The 22,981-nt window shown below is 39.8% G+C and overlaps 1 protein-coding gene across 9 annotated transcripts in view; it reads right to left on the bottom strand.

Annotated features, from left to right (window-relative positions):
- Positions 1 to 22,981, bottom strand: part of FAM13A (family with sequence similarity 13 member A) — a 356,989-nt gene that overhangs the window by 37,722 nt on the left and 296,286 nt on the right. For all 9 annotated transcript variants that reach the window (XM_032332873.1, XM_032332872.1, XM_032332871.1 and 6 more), the window contains 3 exons: positions 21,886 to 22,072; positions 9,817 to 9,893; positions 9,383 to 9,425 (listed from right to left, as the gene is read on the bottom strand). In XM_032332873.1, coding sequence (XP_032188764.1) covers positions 9,383 to 9,425; positions 9,817 to 9,893; positions 21,886 to 22,072 — 307 coding nt within the window. The remainder of the gene's footprint in view (positions 1 to 9,382; positions 9,426 to 9,816; positions 9,894 to 21,885; positions 22,073 to 22,981) is intronic.

Below are 22,981 nucleotides of genomic sequence, written 5' to 3' on the forward strand. Positions count from 1 at the left end.
AAGAACCCAAACATGTGGAAATCATAAATGATTCCATTAATGCATGAGAAATGTTCTTCTGCTTAAAATAAGCACTGTTAAGACTACCAGCTACTTTTAGTAGCTGTTCAACTCACTTTGATATCACCAGGGAATATTCTAGGGGCTTTTACTATTATATTTCCATAAAATGATACATGAGGACCGCTATTTTCTTCACCACATTGGGAATAAAATGAAATACCATCCATCAATTTCTGATGAGCTACTAAAGTCAGATGGAATCGTCAGGTAAATCCGGGGTTTTAAGACACTTTCAAAATGCCGCTTGTCTATTGGGTGAAAACCAGATTATGCATTTATGCCGTAAGAGTTATTTGTTCCTTGAGCTGAAGCCTAAGTGGACCAGGGCGGAATGACCAAATCCGGACCTCAGCTCATTAATAACTATGAAGTCACGTAGAGTGCATGCGTACGTGTGTTAGAATATGCATGCAGCAAATAAACATCTTCTTAGTAAAGATTTCTAACATTCATTCCACTTAGAGACATACAAACAGGAAGACTATAAGAAATATGATTCCGTGATGCAAGCACACGTTCCCGAGGAGCGTGTGCTGGCCTCCGGCACTGCACTACACGGGGACGTTCGTGGGTCTTGCGGACAAGCGGACCAGCATGGCTGACAGTTGCTGTGTTTGGCGCTCTGGCTGAGCTGCTGCACTTCGCTGAGCCTCCATTTCTTAGTCTGGGAAATGGGCATGAACAATTCCAATATAGCAAGGTTCCTTTGAAGAGCTAGGAAAAGGCATGCAAGGCCATTAGCACAGTGCCTGGAGCGTAAGGTACACTCAGAGGAGGCCCTCGGTCTCTTCATCATTTCTAGGCACCATGGAAAGATGAGGAAAGCACTGGCACATCTCCAAATGCCAGAGAGAGGTGCTGGAGATGAGACATGTTTCACAGCCATTCAAGGTGAACCATGCTACCTGGAGGAGGGGAGTTCTCAGCGCAGGATGAGAAAAGAAGCCACTGGGGATTCCCATCATGAGTCAGCAACAGCAATTCTGTTTTGGGGGCAGTGTGGGTGAGAGGGGTTGAGGAGGAGGAACAGGTGCAGAGACAGGCCCCCTGGGGTTCGCTGGTCACAGCAGGGGAGCACAGGACAGAGGGACGGCAGGTGATGAGGGTGTAGGGTGAACTCACTGGACCGAGCTCACTGGACTGAGAAAGGCCTTGCGTGCTCGGCTAAGTCTAGATTTTAGCCTGGGGTTGATAAGGGAAAGCCATGGAAGGATTTTAGAAACAGAGTAACAATGGTGAAACGTGTTTTCCAGGCTGAAGCCTTACAGATGGGAGTGAATGCTGGTGGGAAGACCTATAGGCCTAAGCATTGGGTTCTGTAGGCAGCCTGTGTCCCTTCCCAATGCCAGACACTGGCTTTGCTTCCTGCCATGCCTGTGTCCACTCAGGGCACTCAGAGACCTGTGGTGCTTGACATGTCACATGTAAAATACTGAAACACACATACATACACACACACATGTAAAAACGTGTACTGTTCATGATTGCTACATCTGTATTAGACCCATTACAAAGGAAATCGAGGTTACAAAATTTTTTCTGCATCGGAATTAGTATCCATTTTAAAGAACACTGAAATTAGAAAATTAATTTTTTACCCTCCAAAATGCAGAGATGTCTTCATTTCTTCGACAACATGGGTTGGCGCAACCCTCTGTGCTGGGCTCTGTGAGCCACGCAAGCTCCTTACACTGAAAGAGCTGACATTTTGTGGAAAAGGCTCAAGAATGCCCAGTGGGGTTCTAAGAACAGTTGACTGGGGTGCAGTACAACAATGGACGACCTTGTGAATTAGTGAGCTGCCCCTCACAGTGCTGAGATGAAGTCGGCGAGTCAGGCATGTGGGAGAGGGAGACATTACTGCCCTGGGTAGGAGGCTGGAACAGACAACTCCTAAGATCCTCTTATTCTAACGAAGAGAATCAGGTTGAAACTCTATCAGTCTATTCAATAATAATATATATCACACGATATATACTTATTATAGGGCCACTGTGTGCAAGAGATACAAAGATAATATTTATTCATTAATTCAGCTAATGATTTTTGCATACCTACCACATGCCAAACAATTTTCTAAACACTGGGGATACTTCAGAGGAGACAATAAAGTCTGTCCTAACAAATCTTATAGGAAGTGACAGTAAGCAAAGAACAAAATGTCAGGTAGTGGCAGGGACTATGGATAAAACTAAAGCAGAGTAAGAGAGGTGATGGAGGTGGGGGTCATGGTTTGCTATTTTCTATCCAGTGGTCAGGAAAGGCCTTTCTTATGAGGTGACATATAAGCAGAGATAAGAAGGAAATGTGGGAGTGAACCTTCCATGGGAAGAGCATTCCAGGAAGAAGGAAAGCAAATGCAAAGGCCCTGAGGCATGGTCATTGTGTTTAAGGAACAGCAAAGAGATCAGTGTGTCTGGAGTCACTGTGTAAGGGTGTTTAGGATGTGCCACATAGAACAGGGTATCACTCACATTGTAGCCCTATGTTAACCTACATAAGCTTCTGGACTTTCTGGCCTGATTTCCCACACAGCAGGGGAAGGGTCTCTCCTACATAAACCGCACCAGCTTGCACAGCACAGACACGCGTGGCACAGCACTTGCCAGCGTGTCCACATGCCCACCTCTGTCCTGCTGTGCTGTGATCAGTCCCTGGGGTTGCTCTTTCACTGGCCTGCTGCTCCTGTAGGCCTGGTTCTGAATTTCTGGCCTCACTGGTCTCACCAGCACCTGACGTGGTTGCCATTCCTGGGGATGTAGAGTGGGCTGCTGGTGTGGGCCCAGGGTTTCTGCGCATATGGGAGCTAGGGATCCTGCTGCCATGGCCACCCACGGTGAAGCTGTTCAGGGTCTGCAGCAATACATCAGCATGGAAACTACTCTTCCCTCAAACAGTTGTTAGCTTAGACTGGATGGGCCACCTCTCCAGATTGTCCCACTCTCTGTCCTCGTGCTCATCCTATGGCACTGTCCTTGCTTATTGCTTGTCTGTCGCTCCTCCTAGATGGTTCATGTTTAAAAGTCAAAGACATTCTCAAGTATCAAAATATTTCTGGTTTCAATTTTTGTTGTTTACATGTTTTATGTCTTCGGGGAAAATACAGAATAAATGAATTACAGCAGTCCCCCTTCTCTGGGGGGTTACATTCCAAGATGCCTGGTAGAGGCCAGAAATTGAGGAGAGGGCAGAACCCTAGAGACACTCGGCTTTTTCCTATACATACGCACCTATGATAAAGTTTAATCGGTAAGTTAGGCATAGTGAGATAAACAGTAGCTACTAATAAATAGAACAATGATACTGTAATAGATGTTGTGTGAAAGTGGTCTCTCTCTCTCTTGCCTTTCTGCTTCTTGTGATGATGTGAGATGATGAAATACCAACAGGAGGAGATGAAATGAGGGCGATGATCGGGACGCAGCACGGGGCTATGGGGCTATGGTGACCTTCGGGTGGTAGGTCAGAAGGACAATCATCTGCTTCTGGACCAGGGTTGACTGTGGGTAACTAAGACCCCAGAAAGTAAAACCACAGATAACAGGGGACTACTGCAATTTCACAGTTTTCAGCTCAGAGATCCCTGGGCCACGAGGTCACACACCAGACTCCCGTCGAAAATGTACCATATGGAAACACACTGCATATTCTCAGCTCTCAGGAGAGACAATGTGGTACGGCAGATAGGGGATGGGTTTTCAGATCAGAGAGTTTCAAAACCAGCTGGTCAGCTGCAAGATCTTCTGAAAACCTCTCTGTTCTTGGCATTCTTTCTTTGAAGCTTTTTTTCTGTCATGTAATTGTAAGACTTCATAGAGTTGTTATGAAGATTAAATGAAAAACATGTCTAACAATGGCTAGCCCATAGTAGTTGTGAAAAAAAAATGCGATTCCCAATTATTGAGTACCTCCCTTCCACATTCATTCCTCTGCAAGTGCTTATTAGACACATAAGATTACAGGAATTAACAAGGTGTGGAAGGAAGACATTGAACATACAAGTGTTATAACAGAAAAAAGCAGGCTGCTAGGAAGCAAATACTCAGAGAGCTCACCCTGCCTGGGGCCTCAGGTGACAGCCTGTGTTCAGGTCAAGGAAACACTATTAGATTATTAACCTGATTTTTGTCAAGACCTGTCCCCCCTGTCTAACTGGACCTGGCTTTTCCAATTGTCAGACTTCATTGATCTTGCTCCTATCGGACTTCAAATAGTTGGTGAATTTTTGCTCCTTCTCTTCCCCCTCCCTGCACAGGATATAAAGAAGGAGCCTAGGAGAGTACCAGAGCCGGGAGTGATACCAGGGAGTGCACTGTGTAATGCAGTTTGCACAGGAAGGAACCACACAGTGTTAATACAAGAAACACATGGAACCATAAACATTTACTGTTTGGCCTGACAACAGAGGAAAATGGACATAACAGAGTTCCAAAATTCATGGGAATTCCAAAGCATCAGTAGCCTTTAGAGACTGGATGAAATGGGAAGTGAATCCAAACAAACAGAGCTTTTAAATTATTCTGGTTCTAACATTAAAACCAGTAACAAAATCCTAATGCTTCCATGGAACTCAGCAAGGTTGCAGTAACACAGTGATTCATTTCATAAATACTTGTTGACAGGATATTTCAGAATTAACCTCAAACCTGCTCAAGGCAAATAAAAGCCTTAAGATGTTTGATGATTAATATTAATGCTCAGTCTTGATTAGAAAGCCTTGTCTTCTTTCTCTCTCTCCCTTCTTTTACTTTTGTTTCGAAGCAGGATAGAAAAGGGAAATGGTCTTTTGTTTATTATGAATGTCTTATTTGTTATCAAAGGTATGCTTCTAAGCTCTTCTAAGCAGTAGGCTTAGAAAGCATAAAGAATGTAAAAATATTGCAAAAGAATTTAACACTTCATTAGCCTTATACTTCTGACATAAAAATAACCTCCACCAGATAAGGTAATACCCTTCTAAGCACTCAATAGTTCTTATAGGTTTTGCTTTCTTGATAAAAAGATTGGATATAAGGTTACAGTTTAAATGTTCTGGATTTCATACAGAGGCATGAAATATTTCCACAATACAAAATAACTTATCAGAAGGAATCAAACTGAAGCATAAGATTTAAGCTCTATTGTAAATAGAACTTAAAAAATCTGTATTTTCAGTGATATCTTTTGGAATCTAGAAATTGTTAGTTTTAAGGACGACCTTTCTTCTGGATATTTCCAGAAATTCACTGAGTTTAAAAAGAAGCAAAAGAACAATGACTGGACTCCAATATGTTCAGGGAATAGTACACTAGGTTATTCCTTACACTAGCTCATTTCATACAGCCCAAAAGGGACATTTTATTAAAATGTCCCCCCTTTAAAACAGTCAACAAAACCAAAAGACAACTGACAGGATGGGAGAAGGTATTCACAAATGACAAGTCAAATAAATGACATGTCAGATAAAGGCTAATACCAAAAATCTATAAAGAATTTATCAAACTCAACACCTAAAAAAAAAAGTAATTCAATCAAGAAATAGGCAGAGGACATGAACAAACATTTCTGCAAAGAAGACATCCAGATGGCCAACAGACACATGAAAAAGTGCTCAACATCACTCAGCATCAGGGAAATACAAATCAAAACCACAGTGAGATACCACCTCACACCAGTCAGAATGGCTAAAATCAACAAGTCAGGAAATGACAGATGTTGGCAAAGATGAGGAGAAAGGGGAACCCTCCTACACTGTTGGTGGGAATGCAAGCTGGTGCAGCCACTCTGGAAAACAGCATGGAGATTCCTCAAAAAGTTGAAAATAGAGCTACCCTACGACCCAGCAATTGCACTACTGGGCATTTACCCTAAAGATACATACGTAGTGATCCGAAGGGACACCTGCACCCCAATGTTTATAGCAGCAATGCCCACAATAGTCAAACTATGGAAAGAGTCTAGATGTTCAACAGATGAATGTATAAAGAAGATGTCATATATATATATATATATATATATATATATATATATATATATATATAAAAGAATACTATGCAGCCATCAAAAGAAATGAAATCTTACATTTTGCAATGACATGGATGGAACTAGAGGGTGTTATGCTAAGCAAAATAAGTCAATCAGAGAAAGACGATTAGCATATGATGTCCCTGATATGAGGAATTTGAGAGGTCCGGGGGGAGGGGAAGGGAGGGGAAAATGAAACAAGATGGGATCCAGAGGGAGACAAACCACAAGTGAATCTTAATCTCAGGAAACAAACTGAGGGTTGCTGGGGGTGGGGGGCAAGGATAGGGTGTTTGGGTTGTGGACATTGGGAAGAGTATGTGCTATGCTGAGTGCTATGAAATGTATACGACTGCTGATTCACTGACCTGTACCCTTGGGGCAAATAATACATTATATGTTAATAAAAAAAAATAAAATGCCCACCTTTTGAAAACCTACCCACGGAAATGATAGTTTTTAAGTTTTGGCATTCTGAGGGATTCTTAACTTTTTTCCAATGGCCATCTGAGATCTCAGGCAGATTTCCCATTAGGTGATTAAAAAATTAAAAAGATGTGCAGCAAAGGGATAAACCCGTGTTCACTTTTCAACACATGCATTCAAACGAAAACATATCTATGGCCGCAAAATGTTTATTTTAGAAATAAAGTCGCAGTTGTGCCTGCATTTGCGTTTGAGCCACAGACTCTATGACCTGCCTCTCTCTGTCTGTGTTTCCCTCTAAGGAGCATCTCTGAGACTGGGTTTAATGTTCCACATTCTCATGGGAATGCTAGTCAAAAGAAGAAAGACCACCTTTCCTCAGTAGTTGGCATCTGTGGCCTTAATCTTACATGAATCTAAGAGCATATAAGGAAAAATTTAAAGGATGGTATTAATGAGGACCAACTGTCTTTATGGAAAATGACACTGGAAAGAGCCATCCATGGTGAGCACATAAACGCTGGCTTCTCAATCTGATGCCATAGGAGACGTGAAATAAAATACCGATTAGGCAGAATTCTAGGAGGGATAACCCAAGTCTAGACTTACTTTTTTCATCTCTGACATTTAGGAATTATTGTGGCATTACCAGAACACCAGATTAACTATTTAGGTTGTTTAATAAGTTCTAGAGGGCGCCTGGGAGGCTCAGTGGGTTAAGCCGCTGCCTTCAGCTCCGGTCATGATCTCAGGGTCCTGGGATCGAGTCCCGCATCGGGCTCTCTGCTCAGCGGGGGGCCTGCTTCCCTTCCTCTCTCTCTGCCTGCCTCTCTGCCTACTTGTGATTTCTCTTTGTCAAATAAATAAATAAAATCTTTAAAAAAAAAAAGTTCTGGAAAGGGCTACACATATTCAACAGTAAACAATGACATCACACTGTAAACAAGGGAAAGGGCTTTAAAAATGGAAAACTCATCTTTTCACAGTCCATCACTAATAATCAAACATCTATTTCCTTCCATGAAAGAAGCGCATGTCTTCCAGAGTTGAAGCATCACCCCAATCTTGTGGAGTGATGTCCTGTTTTTCTCCTTTGGGGCAGTTGTAAAAGGAAGGTGACATGGAGAGCTCAGGCTGGATTTAACTCACTGCCTAAATTTAGCTCCTAGCTGAACGTATGATGACAACCACGATTATTAATAGTGAATGCTTACGGGGTGGCGGCAGTGGGCTGGGTGCTGACTGGCATCTGCACATGGCTGACACATGTAAGAATAGGACCTGGCACATGCAAGTGGGATTTGAGATTTGTTTCCCCATGATTCATCCACTGCCATGGGAGCTGTCCACCAACATACCGAGGCAAACTGAGTTCAGCACGGGTTTAGCCACTTGGCTAAATCAGCCGCTTGGAATTTATGAGTTAATGTTATGGCGTCTATCCACAAAGGTTGCTCTTTACCCTTTGATCTCATAAAGGAGCACAGGCGTAAAAGGGAGGAACTGAGAGCACCGCTCTGGGAGGCTGGCAAGGCAATCTTCTTTAAAGGCACGTTCAATGGCGCGATGAGTAAGTGCTTGCTGCGAGCAGAGGAAAAGAGCAGAGAAGGATGCAACAAGAAGGAGACTAAAGCAACGCTTATCATGGGGGAGGCTGTGCTCTGAAAACAGGTACCTGGTGTCAGGGAAAAAATGCCAGCTGGCTGCCTGGGCCCCAAAGAAGGAAACTAAAGGAGTGGGGAAAAAGAGATGAAAGAAGAGAGAGGCTCGGCAGCTGTGAAGTCAGAAGGAGGAAGCATTCCCCTCCTATTACCTGGTGAGGCTGAAGAAGTTGACAGAACAAAAACTGAAGAGAGGGGACAGGATGAATCCACAGCACTGGCAGGGAGCGGCGGGGAGGTGGCGATTCATTTCCAGCAATTTTATGCCAAATTGTACACAAGTGTGTGTTTTTCTAAGAAGAGAGTCCACAGCTTTTAGATGCTTAACCCCTTGGATTATAGAATTCCAAGAGGGGTAGGGACTGCCGCTGTTACTGACTTGTAGCTCCTAGCCCAGTACACGTGCAGGGCAGGACTCACTAGATGCTACTAACTCCATCAGTGCATTAGGATGATGTCCAATAAAGATTAGGAATCACTGGGTTAGAGGGACAGTTCTATATATAACTCTTATTTCAAGGGTCAGAATTCAAGAACAGGCTGAAAAAAGCTTTAAATCTTGCCCAAGGGAAAAACTGATAAAAATACTGAAAGTGGAGTTGGAGGCATCTGGAAGTAGATTATATACACATATGTGAATGAAAAATGGGGTTGAGCACACCGAAAGAAAGCCAGAGTTGGGAACAAGGGAAATCACATGGGTCAGCACGGTGATGCTCTCAGAGAACGAGGAAGACAGGAAATAACCAGAATTTTAAGATATAGATAGCATAAAAGAGTTAGATATTTTTTTGCCATGGTTTACTTAAAATGAGACAAAACTCAGAAAACAAATGGGGTTTAATAACTCACACTGAGTCTATCTTAATTTGAAAATTAATGAGATAAATCTCAGTGACAGATCCACTAAATTTATTGTTTATTTATTTCAATCACTTAAAAATGCATAAAAACATGGAAGATCACAGCTTTTTGTTTTGTTTTATGGATAATCTAAAAGGAAATGTCCACCACACTGAAGTTTCTCTTTGCAAGCAAAATAAAGGAATTTAAAAGCAAAAAGAATATAATTTCTCAAGGAATCTTTACATTTCAGCACTTGCCTTTCTGACCAAGCACAGTCTGGAATAATCTCATTATCCCATATCGACAGGCTAATAGTGCTTCCCGTTTGCTCTCAGGAAGGTACGGAGAGCCCCATTACAATCACAATTTTGTCAGCTACTCACCTCAAAATGCTGGGTATGTCTGCCGTCTTTTTCATCTTCTTTACTATAAACAACAGCAACAACAACAAAATATCATAAAATGTCAGTTTTCGAACAATGCTTTTCATCCAGTGAAATTATGATTTCATTTACTTTAAAAAAAAGTAGGCTGAATGTCTCTAAATTAAATTCTTGTAAAATTAAAAAACAAAAGAGAATAAAAAGTCAAAATAAAACAAAACTAGAAACACAACCATGAGTAGGGTTATTTGTCTTGAACAGCACCACAGCAGATTTTCTATTCTAAGCATTTTCCTTGTTATAAAATACTATTGGTAAACATACAGACCTTTAATTCTTTCTAGTTCTTGAAATGCACATTGTATTAAGTGAGAAAAAAAAGCAAGCTATTCATGCTCTTAATAAGCAATGTGAAGAGAAAACGCTAAAATTACCTTTCATCAGACATCAGTTCAACATTGTCAGGTCCAGCCCTCTCATGAGAAGGTGTGGAATTGAGGCTTTCCATATTCTGTAACAAAACAAATCATGGTTATCCAATAGGAATGGTAAAAAAGAAGCAATAGCAGATCCTCATCCTTCTTTATTTAAAATAGAAAAATCAGATAATATACAGATATGAATGAATTCTAGTTCTCATATTTCTATCTTTGTTAAAACTAGTAAAATCAGGAAAGCTTCATATGTGCTGTTTGCATAGAATTGGATGGTGAATTTTATCATTCCTTTAATGAAGATATCTGATACCATTGTGGAAACCATCGTTGTATCCTATAATGTCCTTGTTAGGTATCATTCAAATCTTACAGCTAAACATAGCAAAACCCAGACTGTCAGAACATTAGGGTAAAATTAGAATTAGAACTGAGGAATCTGACCTTGAATCCTCTCTGAAACCAATGGAACATTCATTGCTCATTTAACATATTTTCAGGATAAACTGCTAATATAATGTGGGATAACATATAGCTTGTACCCAAACTGCTCATTATCCATGAATAGAAATGGTGTTAACATAAGAACCTTTCTTTCTGTGATATTTAACATTAGTCCTTGTGTTATTTGCTAGGATGGAAAAAATATAAACAGGAAACTTACTTTGAATAGTGTGTATTTCAGGCTCACCAAGAGAGCTTAACATTTATCAGGAGGCAAACCTGTAAGGTTTTTTTGACATGGCCAATGCTTTCTGAATATAATTCAGGTGACTGAGCACAGCATAAGTAAGCCAACTCCATGAAGGAATATTACAAAAAAGTAAACAAGAGCTCATTTATATTCAGTAAACTAAAAAAAAAAAAAAAAAAAAAAGAGCTGCCTTAGAGATCTGAACCCAATTTTCACTTAACTCAAAGATTCATACCTGCCTTAAAAGGACATTAAGTACAACCAACCTATTCTATGACACATATAGAAGCAACATGTGTTCATCTACATATTTATAACCTCCCATTGTGAAAAACCTTTTACAAAGTAAATCTGATTAAGGTTCACAATATTCCTGTGAAGTTGACATATATAAAAATCCTCACAAAATAAACACATAATTAGAGTAGAAAACTAATCTTTGGCTTGGTAGATGAATGAATTGTTTTCCATTTATGTTGGTTTGGCTAACTGATCTGGAATTCTGGAAGTTTAAAACCCTGGGCTCCATCAGACAGTAGAAACAAAGGGAGACAGAGCACAGCCTAATAGAATGGTGCCTCTGGAGTTAGGATGTTGGGTTTGAATCCTACCTCTATCATTTACCAACTGTATGAACCTATTTACCAACTGTATGAACCTATTTGACCCTCAGTGTCCACATCTGGAAACCGGAGATGGCAAAATAAACATAATTACATAGGTGACCTTGAAGATTAAAGGAAATAATGCACGTAAAGAACATGAATAATACCTGGTACATTTAAAGGATATTTTACTATTATTTCTCCAGATAAGGCGATGCTCCAGATAGCGTCTGTGTCTGCCATTACTAAACATCAATTTACACACTTAGATAATTTACACAGTTCATTTTAGAATGGATCTGAGAAATAAAAATTATGAGATTTAATTATTACATTTTTATAACTCTAAAGTTTGAGTTAGTAGAGGCCTCTCTGAATGGCCCTCCTTAAACCGGCACAATTGCTCTTATTACCTGAATGTGATCTTCCTGATAAAGGGGGTTATATCTATGACAAAGAATCTGTGTTTGTTCTCACTGGTGATCTTCAATAGATTATCAAAAATTTTAGTGTAAGATCTAGTGCAATAGCATTAGTTTTTTTCTAAAGCTCTGAAACCTGAATTCCTAGGGAAGCACAACCCTCTACCCTCAGATCGTTTTAAAACAGTGTCAATGAAATACATAATTAATTATACGCAAATGACTACTTCAGAATAAATAAAAATCTTCACCTTGAGGCTAGGAAATATTCAGAAAGAGGGAAGAGAAAGTAAACCACAGTAGTATTATATAAACTAAGATATTTCAGTAAAATTTTTTCCCTGTACAAAAAGAACCAAGATATAAATGCTTATAGGTTCTGAGAATTATAGAAAAAAGACAGTTATGTTATACAGTGGAAGACTTTGCAAAAAGCAGTTGTAAAATGTGAGAAAGTCTGGCTGATCTCCAGGGTTAAAACTAGTAAGCGGTAACTTGGACTTCCTCCCCTACCCACTTTTTTAAGAGTCTCATGCTCTACCGACTGAGCTAGCCGGGCGCCTCCCTACCCACTTTTTAAAAAAATGTTTGATCCCTATGTTTAAGAATTCCCCAAGGATCTGTTTTTTATGGATGTAATAGACAAAGGATGACTTTCAATATTGTTCCATATTCCTCTCTAAGGCTTTACAGTAATTCCAATTTTCATGTTGTCCACACATTGGAGACTACTGAATATTCATGAGCTGCTCTCACTAACGCGGTATGCAAGCACACAGTGTTCCTTCGCAAAGGCAGTTGTCCCTATACCTTTTGGACACAGGAACATGTCAAGAACGTTTTACAACTGGCAGCCTATCTCATTTTTCTCCAGAATGAAACAAGGGTAGTAAAGGTCTCTGAATACAGTAACAGAAGTACCATTCATTTCCACTAGGGGAAAACAAGTGATAAATTCTAACTTCCATTCTTTGCCTAAAGTTTAGGGAGGGAAGATTAAGACAAAGAGATCAGCAATTCCCCCCACTTCACTGAGATGGGAGAAGGGAAAAATGGAATGCACAGGTCAAAAGAACAGCTGAAACGCAGAGGCTTCCACTGTATGGGAAGTATGCTACTGGACTCTCAAATGCTCTGCAGCTGTAATAGTACTTGTCTTAGTGGAAAACACAGACTCAATGTCTTTTGTAAGTTTCGAACTGTTTTATGTCCCAAACACTTCTCTAGGTATGGTAAAACAGTAGCTTATTAATGTTTGCATTTATGAAAGTTTTATTAAAGTAACAAAACTTATAAAAATGTGTTATTGCATTGATTTTTACTTTAACTCATCTTCTAAACTCAGGATCTTTTTAATAGGTAATTTTAAGAAATAGCAAAGAACAGATTATGACTTTTTAAGAATAATTTAATGTAACTGCTTCTTGAATTGCATGAAAAAAAACAGATAAAGCTTGCTTTATTTAAGTCTTACCAGTGACTTTCAAAACACACAGATGTGCTATGACAGAATTTATCTGGACAGTTTTTGGGTGTCAGAAGGAACTGAATTTTAAGAACCACCCTCCTCAACTATAAAAATAACCTCAAATCTAAAAAGAGCAAAATCCTTGAAAAAATTAGCTTTAGACTGTGGAATTTATTTTCAATTGTTCCCCGTGGCCCCCTCTCTATCGAGGCATTGAAAGCTGGGCTCAAAACCTGTTTGACCACTGAAGCCCTTGAAAACACTTGGAGCAAAAACAAATTTGTCTTCTAAAACCGTAAAATGCTGACAAAGCCTTTATAGAGGACACTGAAAAAAAAAAAAAAGTTTTCCCTCCATATACAAACAGCTCAGTCTGAAGGCTCAGAGAACACTGCTAGTCAAAACAGGTTCATTATTCTAACCTTGAGCTCTAAGAGAAGGAGAATATTTGATACACTCTCATTACAAAGGTGTAATGTGCATAGGAGTTTCTTTTTATACCTTTTCATACATTTTATGTTTTACTGCTTAAAACAACTGTGTAACTTAATCCATATTTGAAAAGAACTACTGATGCGATACAAGGATGCCGATAAAAGAGCTTGCTAGCTATCCACCGAAATCTATCTTCCTTCCACAGAAATGAAGGAGCCACATGCCCAGTAGCAATGCTTTCGCCAGTCTCTCTGGCGGTGAGATATGGCCATGTGACTAACTCTTCAACAGGATGCACAATGCAATATGTGTGTCTTCTAGGTCTGGCCAAACAAGCTACCCCAGCAGGCACATTCCTCAACACTCACACTCTCCTTCTGTGAGTGGGACAGGAGATAAAACCACCATCGTTCATTGGAAGTTGCTTAAAGTTGACAGGGAGGAACATGGCCTGGCACAGAGCAAGTCTTCTACTTTTCTCTCTGGCCCTCAACTTCTATTTTAGGTTGTGCTGAACTCTGCTGGGCACTGGGGAAAGTGAAGCAGACAATGGTTCTTCTCATCGTGACTTCTGTGTTTTGGTTACTGCTCCAACTGTAGTTTGCTACACTGTTAATATTATCTTTATTTCTAAGGTAGGTTCTTTCTGAATGATAACGCTAAACATTAATTGGCCAAACATAAAATTCAAAGTGGTCAGCATATTCTTTCCCTATTCAATACGAAGCAAAGGAAAGAAATTCTAGATGTGTGTATAAAATGTGGTGAGCTTAAAAAGCTAGAAGAGTATTTATTTTTCTTAGACGAAGAGGTAGGTTGTGGTTAGAACATAGGGACAGACCTTTGGTGTAATGTGAACGACAGAGTTGGGCAAACCATTCAACTTTCTGATGAAACAGTCTTTAGATCAAAGTAAGTTACAATCAAACTCCTCCACCCTCCTCCAGGCTCCATCCCTTATCAATTACTCAGGAACATTGATCCTGCAATGGATCCCCTTCTCTTATGCATCATTCCCTCCTCTTTTGGTTTATCTTGCCATATCACTATGTTTTTTTTTTTTTTTTTTAAGATTTTATTTATTTATTTGAGAGAAAGAGAACATGAGTGTGTGTTGTGGGGCAGAGGGAGAGGGAGAGGGAGAAACGAATCCCCGCTGAGCAGGGAACCTGACACAGGGCTTGAACCCAGGACACTGAGATCGGGACCTGAGTCAAAGGCAGATGCTTAACTGCTGAGCCACCCAGGCGCCCCCATGTCACTGTCTTTAAAACCCCTCTCTTGATCTTGCCTTATCTTCGGCTGCTGCTGAAGTGCACCCCTAAGTGCCAAACCTGTTTAAAAAACTTTCCATACCTGCAGTACCCAATTCATTTCTCTCGATTCTTTCTTGTACCTGTTTAACTCGATGTTTTCCTCTCTCTTCCTCCCAAATCTACTGTCAAGGTAGATGTGGTGAGCTATAAACGTATGAAATTACTATTCACTTACTATTCCCATTTCTCTCTTCTGATGTGCTCTTAACTGACATCTAATAAGCCTCTTGCCCACATGTTTGCACTGAATTTTGCTATTTGCTCCTTCTTAATCTTTTCTGCTTATACCTTCTTATCTGCCTACCCACTCAATGTCGGTATGTCCCAACACACTATCATAGCTCAGACCAGCCCAAGGCTTTAAATGCCACCTGGTGCCAAAGACTTCCAAACTTATTTCATCTCTCCCTTGAACTCCGGATTCACGTATCTAACTGCCTACTTGATTTTCTACTAATAAACATCTTGAGCTCAACATATTTGAATGGAACTTTAAGTTTTCCCCGCGAATCTGCCCCTCCAATAGTTTTTTCCATCCTTCCAGCTAGCTTTTCCAAAGGTGACTCTGAGACCTTTGGGAAAGCCAGCTGAGACACCCCCCTCTTTCTTCACACCCACATCCAATTTATTAGAAAATCCTCTTGTTTCTACTTTAAAATACACCCATGTCTGACCTTAACCACCTCCACAGCCATCATCCTGGCCTAAATCGATATCATCTCCCGCTTAGATTATGTCAATTATTTTGCTTTAGTGTTTGCTCGTCCCTTAACACCTCTGGGCTGTTCTCCCCCGTCCTCCTGGGCTATTCTTAACACAGTTGCTAGAGTAATTCTTTCAAAAGGTACATCAGAAAATGATTTTCTTCTCTCTGGTCCTCTATGCCTCCTCATCTCACTCAAGGTAAATCCCAAAGACCTAAAAATGGCTACAAAGGCTAAAGGGATCAGTACCCTCGCTACATCTCTGGACTCATGTCTTAAAATCACCCTCAACTCTGCTCTAACCACAGCAGCCCCTTGCTTATCCTCAGCAGGCTAAGCCTGCTGCCTCCTCTGCCTCGGAAGCTTCTCCCCAAAGCTCCTGACAGCTGACCCCCTCACCTCGTTTATGTCCCTGCACAATCTCAGCGAGGCCCGACCCGAGTATCCTCTGCACAACATCAATCCTACACCTCCCATCACTTCCTGTCTTCTCTGCCTGCTTCATTTCTCTCCACAGCGTGTGTCATGATCTGAGGATTTTCTTGGTTCTTATTTGATCCTATAAAGAATGTAAACCTCATGATGGCTGAGGGTGTGTCCATTTTGATAACCCATGTGTCCTTGGTTCCTAAAAGAGAGCTCGTCATACGGTTAGTTGTAATTGAAGGAATGAATAATTTTAAATCAGTGGCCCACAATGTTGGGCTTTTTTACATTATATTGATACCATCCAGAGAGTCACCTCAGATAATTTTTGACAGGAAGTCTTGCTGAGTTGTAGAGGATTGAAAACAAAGGCTGAAAATTGCTGCATTAGGTAGAGGGCTGTTTCGCCGAGGTTAGGTAGCGTGGGGCTGGGAGTGGGGGCAGGTGTGCAGACGTGCTGTTCTAGGGCAGTTATAACAAGGGCCTCAGAGATGTGACAGCAATACAAAGGGACCAGGGGAACCTTCGTAACATTTTTAAAGCAGAGTCAACTAAAGTTGACAACAGACTGAAAAGGTGGAGGACACCTCAAGGACTGGGGGCAAGTCCAGGAAATGACTTAGTAAAGGGCTGAGAAAATGATGGTGCGATGAGATCAGATGGCTTTCCTGGTGAAAAAGAGATCAAGGAGGGACAATGAGTTTGGTTTCAGCACGTTGACTTTCTCTAAGAGAGGGGGGCAGGGGCAGAGGGAGAGGGAGAAAATCTCCAGCGGACTCCCCACTGAGCACAGAGCCTGACACGGGGCTCGGTCTCACAACCCCAAGATCATGACCTGAGCCGAAACCAAGAGTTGGGCACTTAACCGACTGAGCCATCCAGATGCCCCTAAATAGATGTTGTTTATAAATAACAGAGCTACTAGACTATGTTTTTGTTTTTTTATATAATGCATGTAATGCTTATTATAGAATTAGTGTCATATGGAGAATGTTTGGAGAACAGAAGAAGGAGTAACGGTTGCTTCTAATACCACTACTTCCACCATCATACAATCACTTTAGCACATTTCCTTGCAGTCTTTTTTCCTGGAATGAAGATTTTTATATGTAATTTATATATACACACATATACCTATATAATGTATACACACATATATGTATACATGTAGGAATGCGTGCACTGTGTATATTGCTTTGTAATCTACTTTTAATATTGAGGGATGATATAGGGGAACCCCACCTCCACCACTTATATGTGACCTTGGAGAAGTTCTTTACTCTCCTCTGCCTTATTCTCCTCACGTTTAGAATGAGAGTTATAATAAAAATAAATCCACCTTCTGGATTATTGAGAGGATTAAAATTGACAATAAATATAAAACCCTTAAAATATAACTTGTCAATGGTTTTTATTTTATTACAAAGTCTTCAGAATCCTAATTTTATTGAACTGACACACAAATGTTGCTTAACTTATCTCACACTTTTGAACATTTAAATTGCTTCTAATTTTCCATAATTATAGAAAGCCTTGTGGTGAGCAAATTAATACATGGTCTTTTGCATATTTAAGTAGAACCAAGTGGTAGAAGTACGATTACTGGATAATATGCATGACTGACTTGGGACTTTCGATTCAAGCTATTAAATTGTGCCCAGGAGAGAAAGCTTTTAGAGATGAAGCTTTTTCCTAGGCCAACAGAAATGAGCCAATGAAGGGGAAGCCAATGAAAAGGAGAAGTGAGTGAGCACATGTATATGTTTGCACACGTGCATGGGTGTGGGGTGGAGAGATGGATGTAGAAGGTAGAATTTACAAAGATACCCCTTCATTTTAGAGGTTAACCTTAGAAATCAGAAAAACCATGTTACTATTTGAGCAGGTAAGAAAAAAATAATGAGTTGAGTTCTGGAGACATTTTGAAGCAGGAGTGAGGGAAGTTCCTGAAACACAAGCTGTATATGTTAGTTCATCCAAATAAATCAGGAGATAAGGGTTTCCTCTGAGAATGACTGATGGGCACAGGCATAAGCCAAGAGTTTAAAAAGGGAAGAAAAGTTTGGGACTGTGGCAATAATTAGAGATACGACAGAACACTCTAATGTCACTTACTACCCCCCATTTTTAAGCTCTGAATTATCTGTAGTCTCTTGGGTCTCTGCTGGTCTTGACAGTCTAGAGAGGTGAAAGTACAAAGGGGAACATGCCCAGACGGTTCCCACTTTAGAGATGCCAAATCTGTAAGATGCTTTTTTTGGTCTACAGCATATTCTCCTGTGTTGTATTGTGGGCTGGTGTGATCGGTGTGAAGTTATTAGTCACTGTGTTCAGTTACTCTCCTCTCACTTTCTCTGGAAAATGGCTTTTGCTCCCATCTCTTCATCCAAACTGCTTTTATTAAGTGACTTCCAGTTTGCTAATCCCAATGGTCAAACTCTCAGTCTTCTGCTTGAGCCATCATCTGACCTTTTTGCCCCCGAGACACTCTGTTCACTTGGCTACCAAGGCACTAAACTCACCTTCTCTGTCTTCTACTTTGCTGATCTCGTAAATCTCCTTCCCTGGTACCTTCTCATTTCCCCGTCTTCCAAATGTTGGTGTGTCTCAGGGCTCATAGTCCCTGAGTCAACTTCTCTTTCCAGTCTAAACTCATTCCCTTGGTCATCTCACCGAGTATACTGGCTTTAAATATCCTCTATCTGCTGATGACTCCCACATTGTATCTGTAGCCAGGATTTCCCCCCCTAAACTCTTGGCCCAGAAATCCACTGGCTTCCTTGATATGCCCTCTTGGATATCTAATGGGCAGCTTAATCTTATGTCCAAACTGAACCCAACCTTCTGTCTTCTCTATCTCAGTTAAACTTGCAACACAAATCTAGTTGCTCAGGCCAAAACCCCTGGAGTTATCTTTGACTCCCTGATTACTTTCACACCACACAGGTAATGTCAGGAAACTCTTGTCAATTCTCCTTTCAAAACACACGCAGAATCTTTACTATGTCATGACGACTGCAACGTACCCCTCCAGAAGGAGTTTAGTCAGTGTGAACAGTGCTCCCTTGAGAAGTGCATCGTACAGCCTGCAAGGAAATGGATGTTGACTCTGGTATCACCTTAGTTCAAACCATCATCATCTCAAATCTAGATTATTGCAATAGCTGCTTAACTGGGTTCCCTGTTTCTGCCCCTGCGTGCTTACTGTCGATGCTCAACAAAGTAGGTAAACGAATTTCAGTAAGCCAGATCACTGTTCTACCTAGAACCCTCAAATGGATTTTCATCTCACCCAGAATGAAGGCAGAGTTCTCACAATGATCTATGAGGCACTACTTCATCTGCCCATCCTCTCCTATTACCGCTTTAATTTTGCTTACTCTCTTCCAATCACAATTGGGTCTTTGTGGTTTCTTGAATGTTCCAGAAATGTGACTGTCTCAGGGCCTTTGAACCTACTATCATAGTATAGCTTGCTTCCTTCCTTTCTCTAAATCTTTACACTCAAATGTCAAATTCTTAGAAGGTCTTCCCAGACCACTCTATTTCAAACTCCACCTCCTGCCCCCTCATGATTCCTATTCCTATTTTCTGATTTATGTTTCTTCCTAGCAGTTATCAGTATCTAATATATTTTGTGTTTTACTTACTTATTCTTGATTATTGTCTGTTTATACATCTAGTAGGATGTAAACTCCATGAGGAGAGCTACCTCTGCCAATTTTTCTCACTTCTTTATCTCCAGGACCTGAAATATTTCTTGGCACATAAAGGCATATAATTACGTATAATTCCCCTCACCCCCCCCCACCGGCTGACCCAACTATAGAAATAAATGTTTAGTCAGGGTGTAAAGAACTTGAAATGGAGTAAGAAAAGGTGTTGGGGAGAGTTGGGAAAAGTAAAATTAGGACGTTAAACATAAAGGACAAGTTAAGATGCACCAACTTAACTTTTAAGGTGTAGTCTAAATACTTGTTATGTTCCCTGGCTCTTTGCTTTGTGGTTAGCTGTGAAGATTAGGTTTAAAAATTTATGTAATATGACAGTTAGAAAAGCTCTTAGAGAACACCCTCACTTTAGATGAGGAAGTTTTTCTCCTGAGTTGTGCTGGCAGGTTTTTCAATTATTCATTGCAACAAAGACATGGTCCACTTGGCTCACTTACGTTAATAGGTGACATTCACAATCCTGGAATGAGGAAACTGGCAACTAAGGTGGGGGCAAATCCTTTCACGTAAAAAGACTGGATAGTAGAAGGCTCTCCCACCCAAACATTTTTAAATAAAGAATATGTCCACAGTTTTATGGACACATATTCTAAGGAATAAATGTACTTTTTCACTTTTATTAGCTATTTCTACCTATTTAATTTAAGATGCCATTCCTGGTGGGAAAGAAAATATTAATGGATTAAGTTCATGTAAAAAGGGATTGAAATAGAGAAGCACATATTTCCAAAGAAGTCAACTGTTGGATTTTTAGTTGTAATGGCTTTGGCAGATAAGCAAATTGTGAGCCAAATAAACTGCTAATGAAATTAGCACCATTTATTTTATTTAAAAATTTGCTTTTCCCCCCAATAAGAATTATGTTAATGTTAAAAATATTTAATGCGTGCAATGGTTCCAAGCCTTACATTCTTTATTTGGAGTGTATCAGACTTGGGCCTGCAGTGGGTGATTGCTTCTGTCTCTGTTAGCTGGTTACTTTACTTCTAGAAACAGAATATCAAGACAGTTGGAGGAAAAGGGGCATCTGTGTGGCTCAGTAGGTTAAGTGTCTGACTTCAGCTCAGGTCATGATCCCAGGGCCCTGGGATCGAGCCCTGCAATGGGTTGCCTACTCAGTGGGGTGCCCATTTCTCCTTCTCCCTCTGCCTGCCACTCTCCCTGCTTGTGCTCTCTCTCTCTCTCTCAAACAAACAAACAAACAAATAAATAAATCTTTTTTTAAAAAAAGGACATTTGGAAGGAAAAAAGAAATTAACATGTTTCCCTGGATTTGCATTTATGTAGATTTTATTAGGGCAAAACTGAGAATCTTCTCCAAGCATATTCTGAAATTGACAATGGAAAAGAGATGGCTTATAAGTTTACTAAATGTATAGAAAACCCAACATGGAGCTAAAAGCTTGTCAGAGATAAACTAGATCAGAGTATTTATACATTGAACATTAAGAATGGGCACTACCTATTTTTATTATGGGGATTCCAGGTCATGTTATATTATAAATTTTATCTTCAGTTTTTGTTGTTGTTAAATTTTTTTAAAACTAAAGGAACTAAGAAGACAGGCTTTGGTCTCATTTCTCAGAGAAAGTGAAGAATATACAGAAAAGGATAATGTATACTAATATTTAAACTGAATAAATATTTACTGTCAGAAACTACTTATAATAACTTATACAGCAAATCAATGGTCCAGGGTTCAGAAGTGAGGTAACTCTATAAGAGGTTGACCTTTTTTGTTTTTCTTTCTGATTAATTTGGAAGAAAATACTTTGCAGAGTATAGATCTGAACTAAATTTCTGACTACAGAGATTTCTGTACACAAAGGGAGTTGATCCTTTTTCCCCGTGTAGTTTTCTTTCACCTGACTTAAGTTCATTATTATTATTTTTTTTTTACATAACCATATATAAAAGGATGAATAGAGTGGGAGAAAATAAAAAATGCTTTAATCACAATATTCCAAAAATACAATTTGAAAATTCTCAAAAGAATGAGATAAAAATCCTTTGAGTAACATGGAAAATCAAAGTGTGCTGTCTCTTTTTCTTTTGGCAGAATATAATCTTTCTCAGCTTTGATTTTTGTATTTGTTAAAAAGAAATACAAGTGTTTATGCTTAGTAGCTCTGAGGTCTTCACAACACATATCCTACAGTTCTGAGAAACTCATGATTGAAATTATTATTTTTTTTTACAAAGCAAGAAAAAGAGATGTGGTATTTCATAATTGGTTACAAGTAAAAATTTTATAGAATTTTTACTTACCACAAGACCATCTTGGTTTTCACTGAGTTCAGAAAGTTTGGAACTGGATTTCTGACGTTTAGGTTTGCCCCGTTCTCCAATGTAACCAGAAGTATTTTCATACAATTTTTCCACTTCCTGAGCATTCAAAATACAATCTTCAAGGCTGTTGAGCCCAGATGGAATATTTTCTTTGTTGACAAGTCCCCTTCAATTAAAAAAAAAAAAAAAGCTTAATTTTAAAAGGTAAAAGGGACATTTTAATGACACTGTCACTGTATCACATGGGAAATCAGGAGAGTGCCCAGAAATTCCAGTTTCCCTCTTTGTTAAAAATCTGAGCACTGTGCTACTCCTGAGACCACTTGGTGCCAAATAAATCACATTACAAGAGAAATTATTCCTAGAGGCAAACTGGCAAGGACTCTGTTTCTACCAATGAACAACTTTTGAGGTTGTACCCAAAGTAATTTATATTCAAACAAGGAGAACAGTGCAATCTTACAAAAAAATTTCCTATTATTAACAGATTACACACACACACACACACACACACACACACACTCTTTAAAGATTTATTTATCTGAGAGAGAGAGAACTCGCATGTGCATGGGGGCAAGGGCAGAGGAAGAGAGAGAATCTCAAGCAGACTCCCTACTGAGTGGAGAGCTTGACACAGGACTCCATTTCATTACCCTGAGACCATGACCTGAGCCAAAATCAAGAGTTGAATGCTTAACTGACTGAGCCACCCAGGATCCCTGCTACACACGCATTTTATAATACAATGTGTGGAGAAAAATCTGAAAAGGAAATATGATGTCTTTTTTTCCTTGAATGGAAAAAACTGTTTTCCCAAATGATAAAGACAATTTAGCACAGTAGAAAAGCATTAATAACAAACTCTTGACTGCATTTGATAATCTTGATAGAAACAGTATAAGTTAATAAAAACTGCGGAATATAAAGCATTTTAACTGAAGTATGGATTTGTCATGTCCCAGTACAAGGAATTTTAGGATGTAAACTAACTGGAGGTCCTTCGTGACTTAGTGTTTTTTTTTTTTTTTTTTAAGTTTTCATTTATTTGTTTAGCAGGGTGGGGGTGGGAGAGAGA

The sequence above is a fragment of the Mustela erminea genome, chromosome 2, assembly GCF_009829155.1.
Source record: "Mustela erminea isolate mMusErm1 chromosome 2, mMusErm1.Pri, whole genome shotgun sequence".
NCBI lineage: Eukaryota > Metazoa > Chordata > Mammalia > Carnivora > Mustelidae > Mustela > Mustela erminea.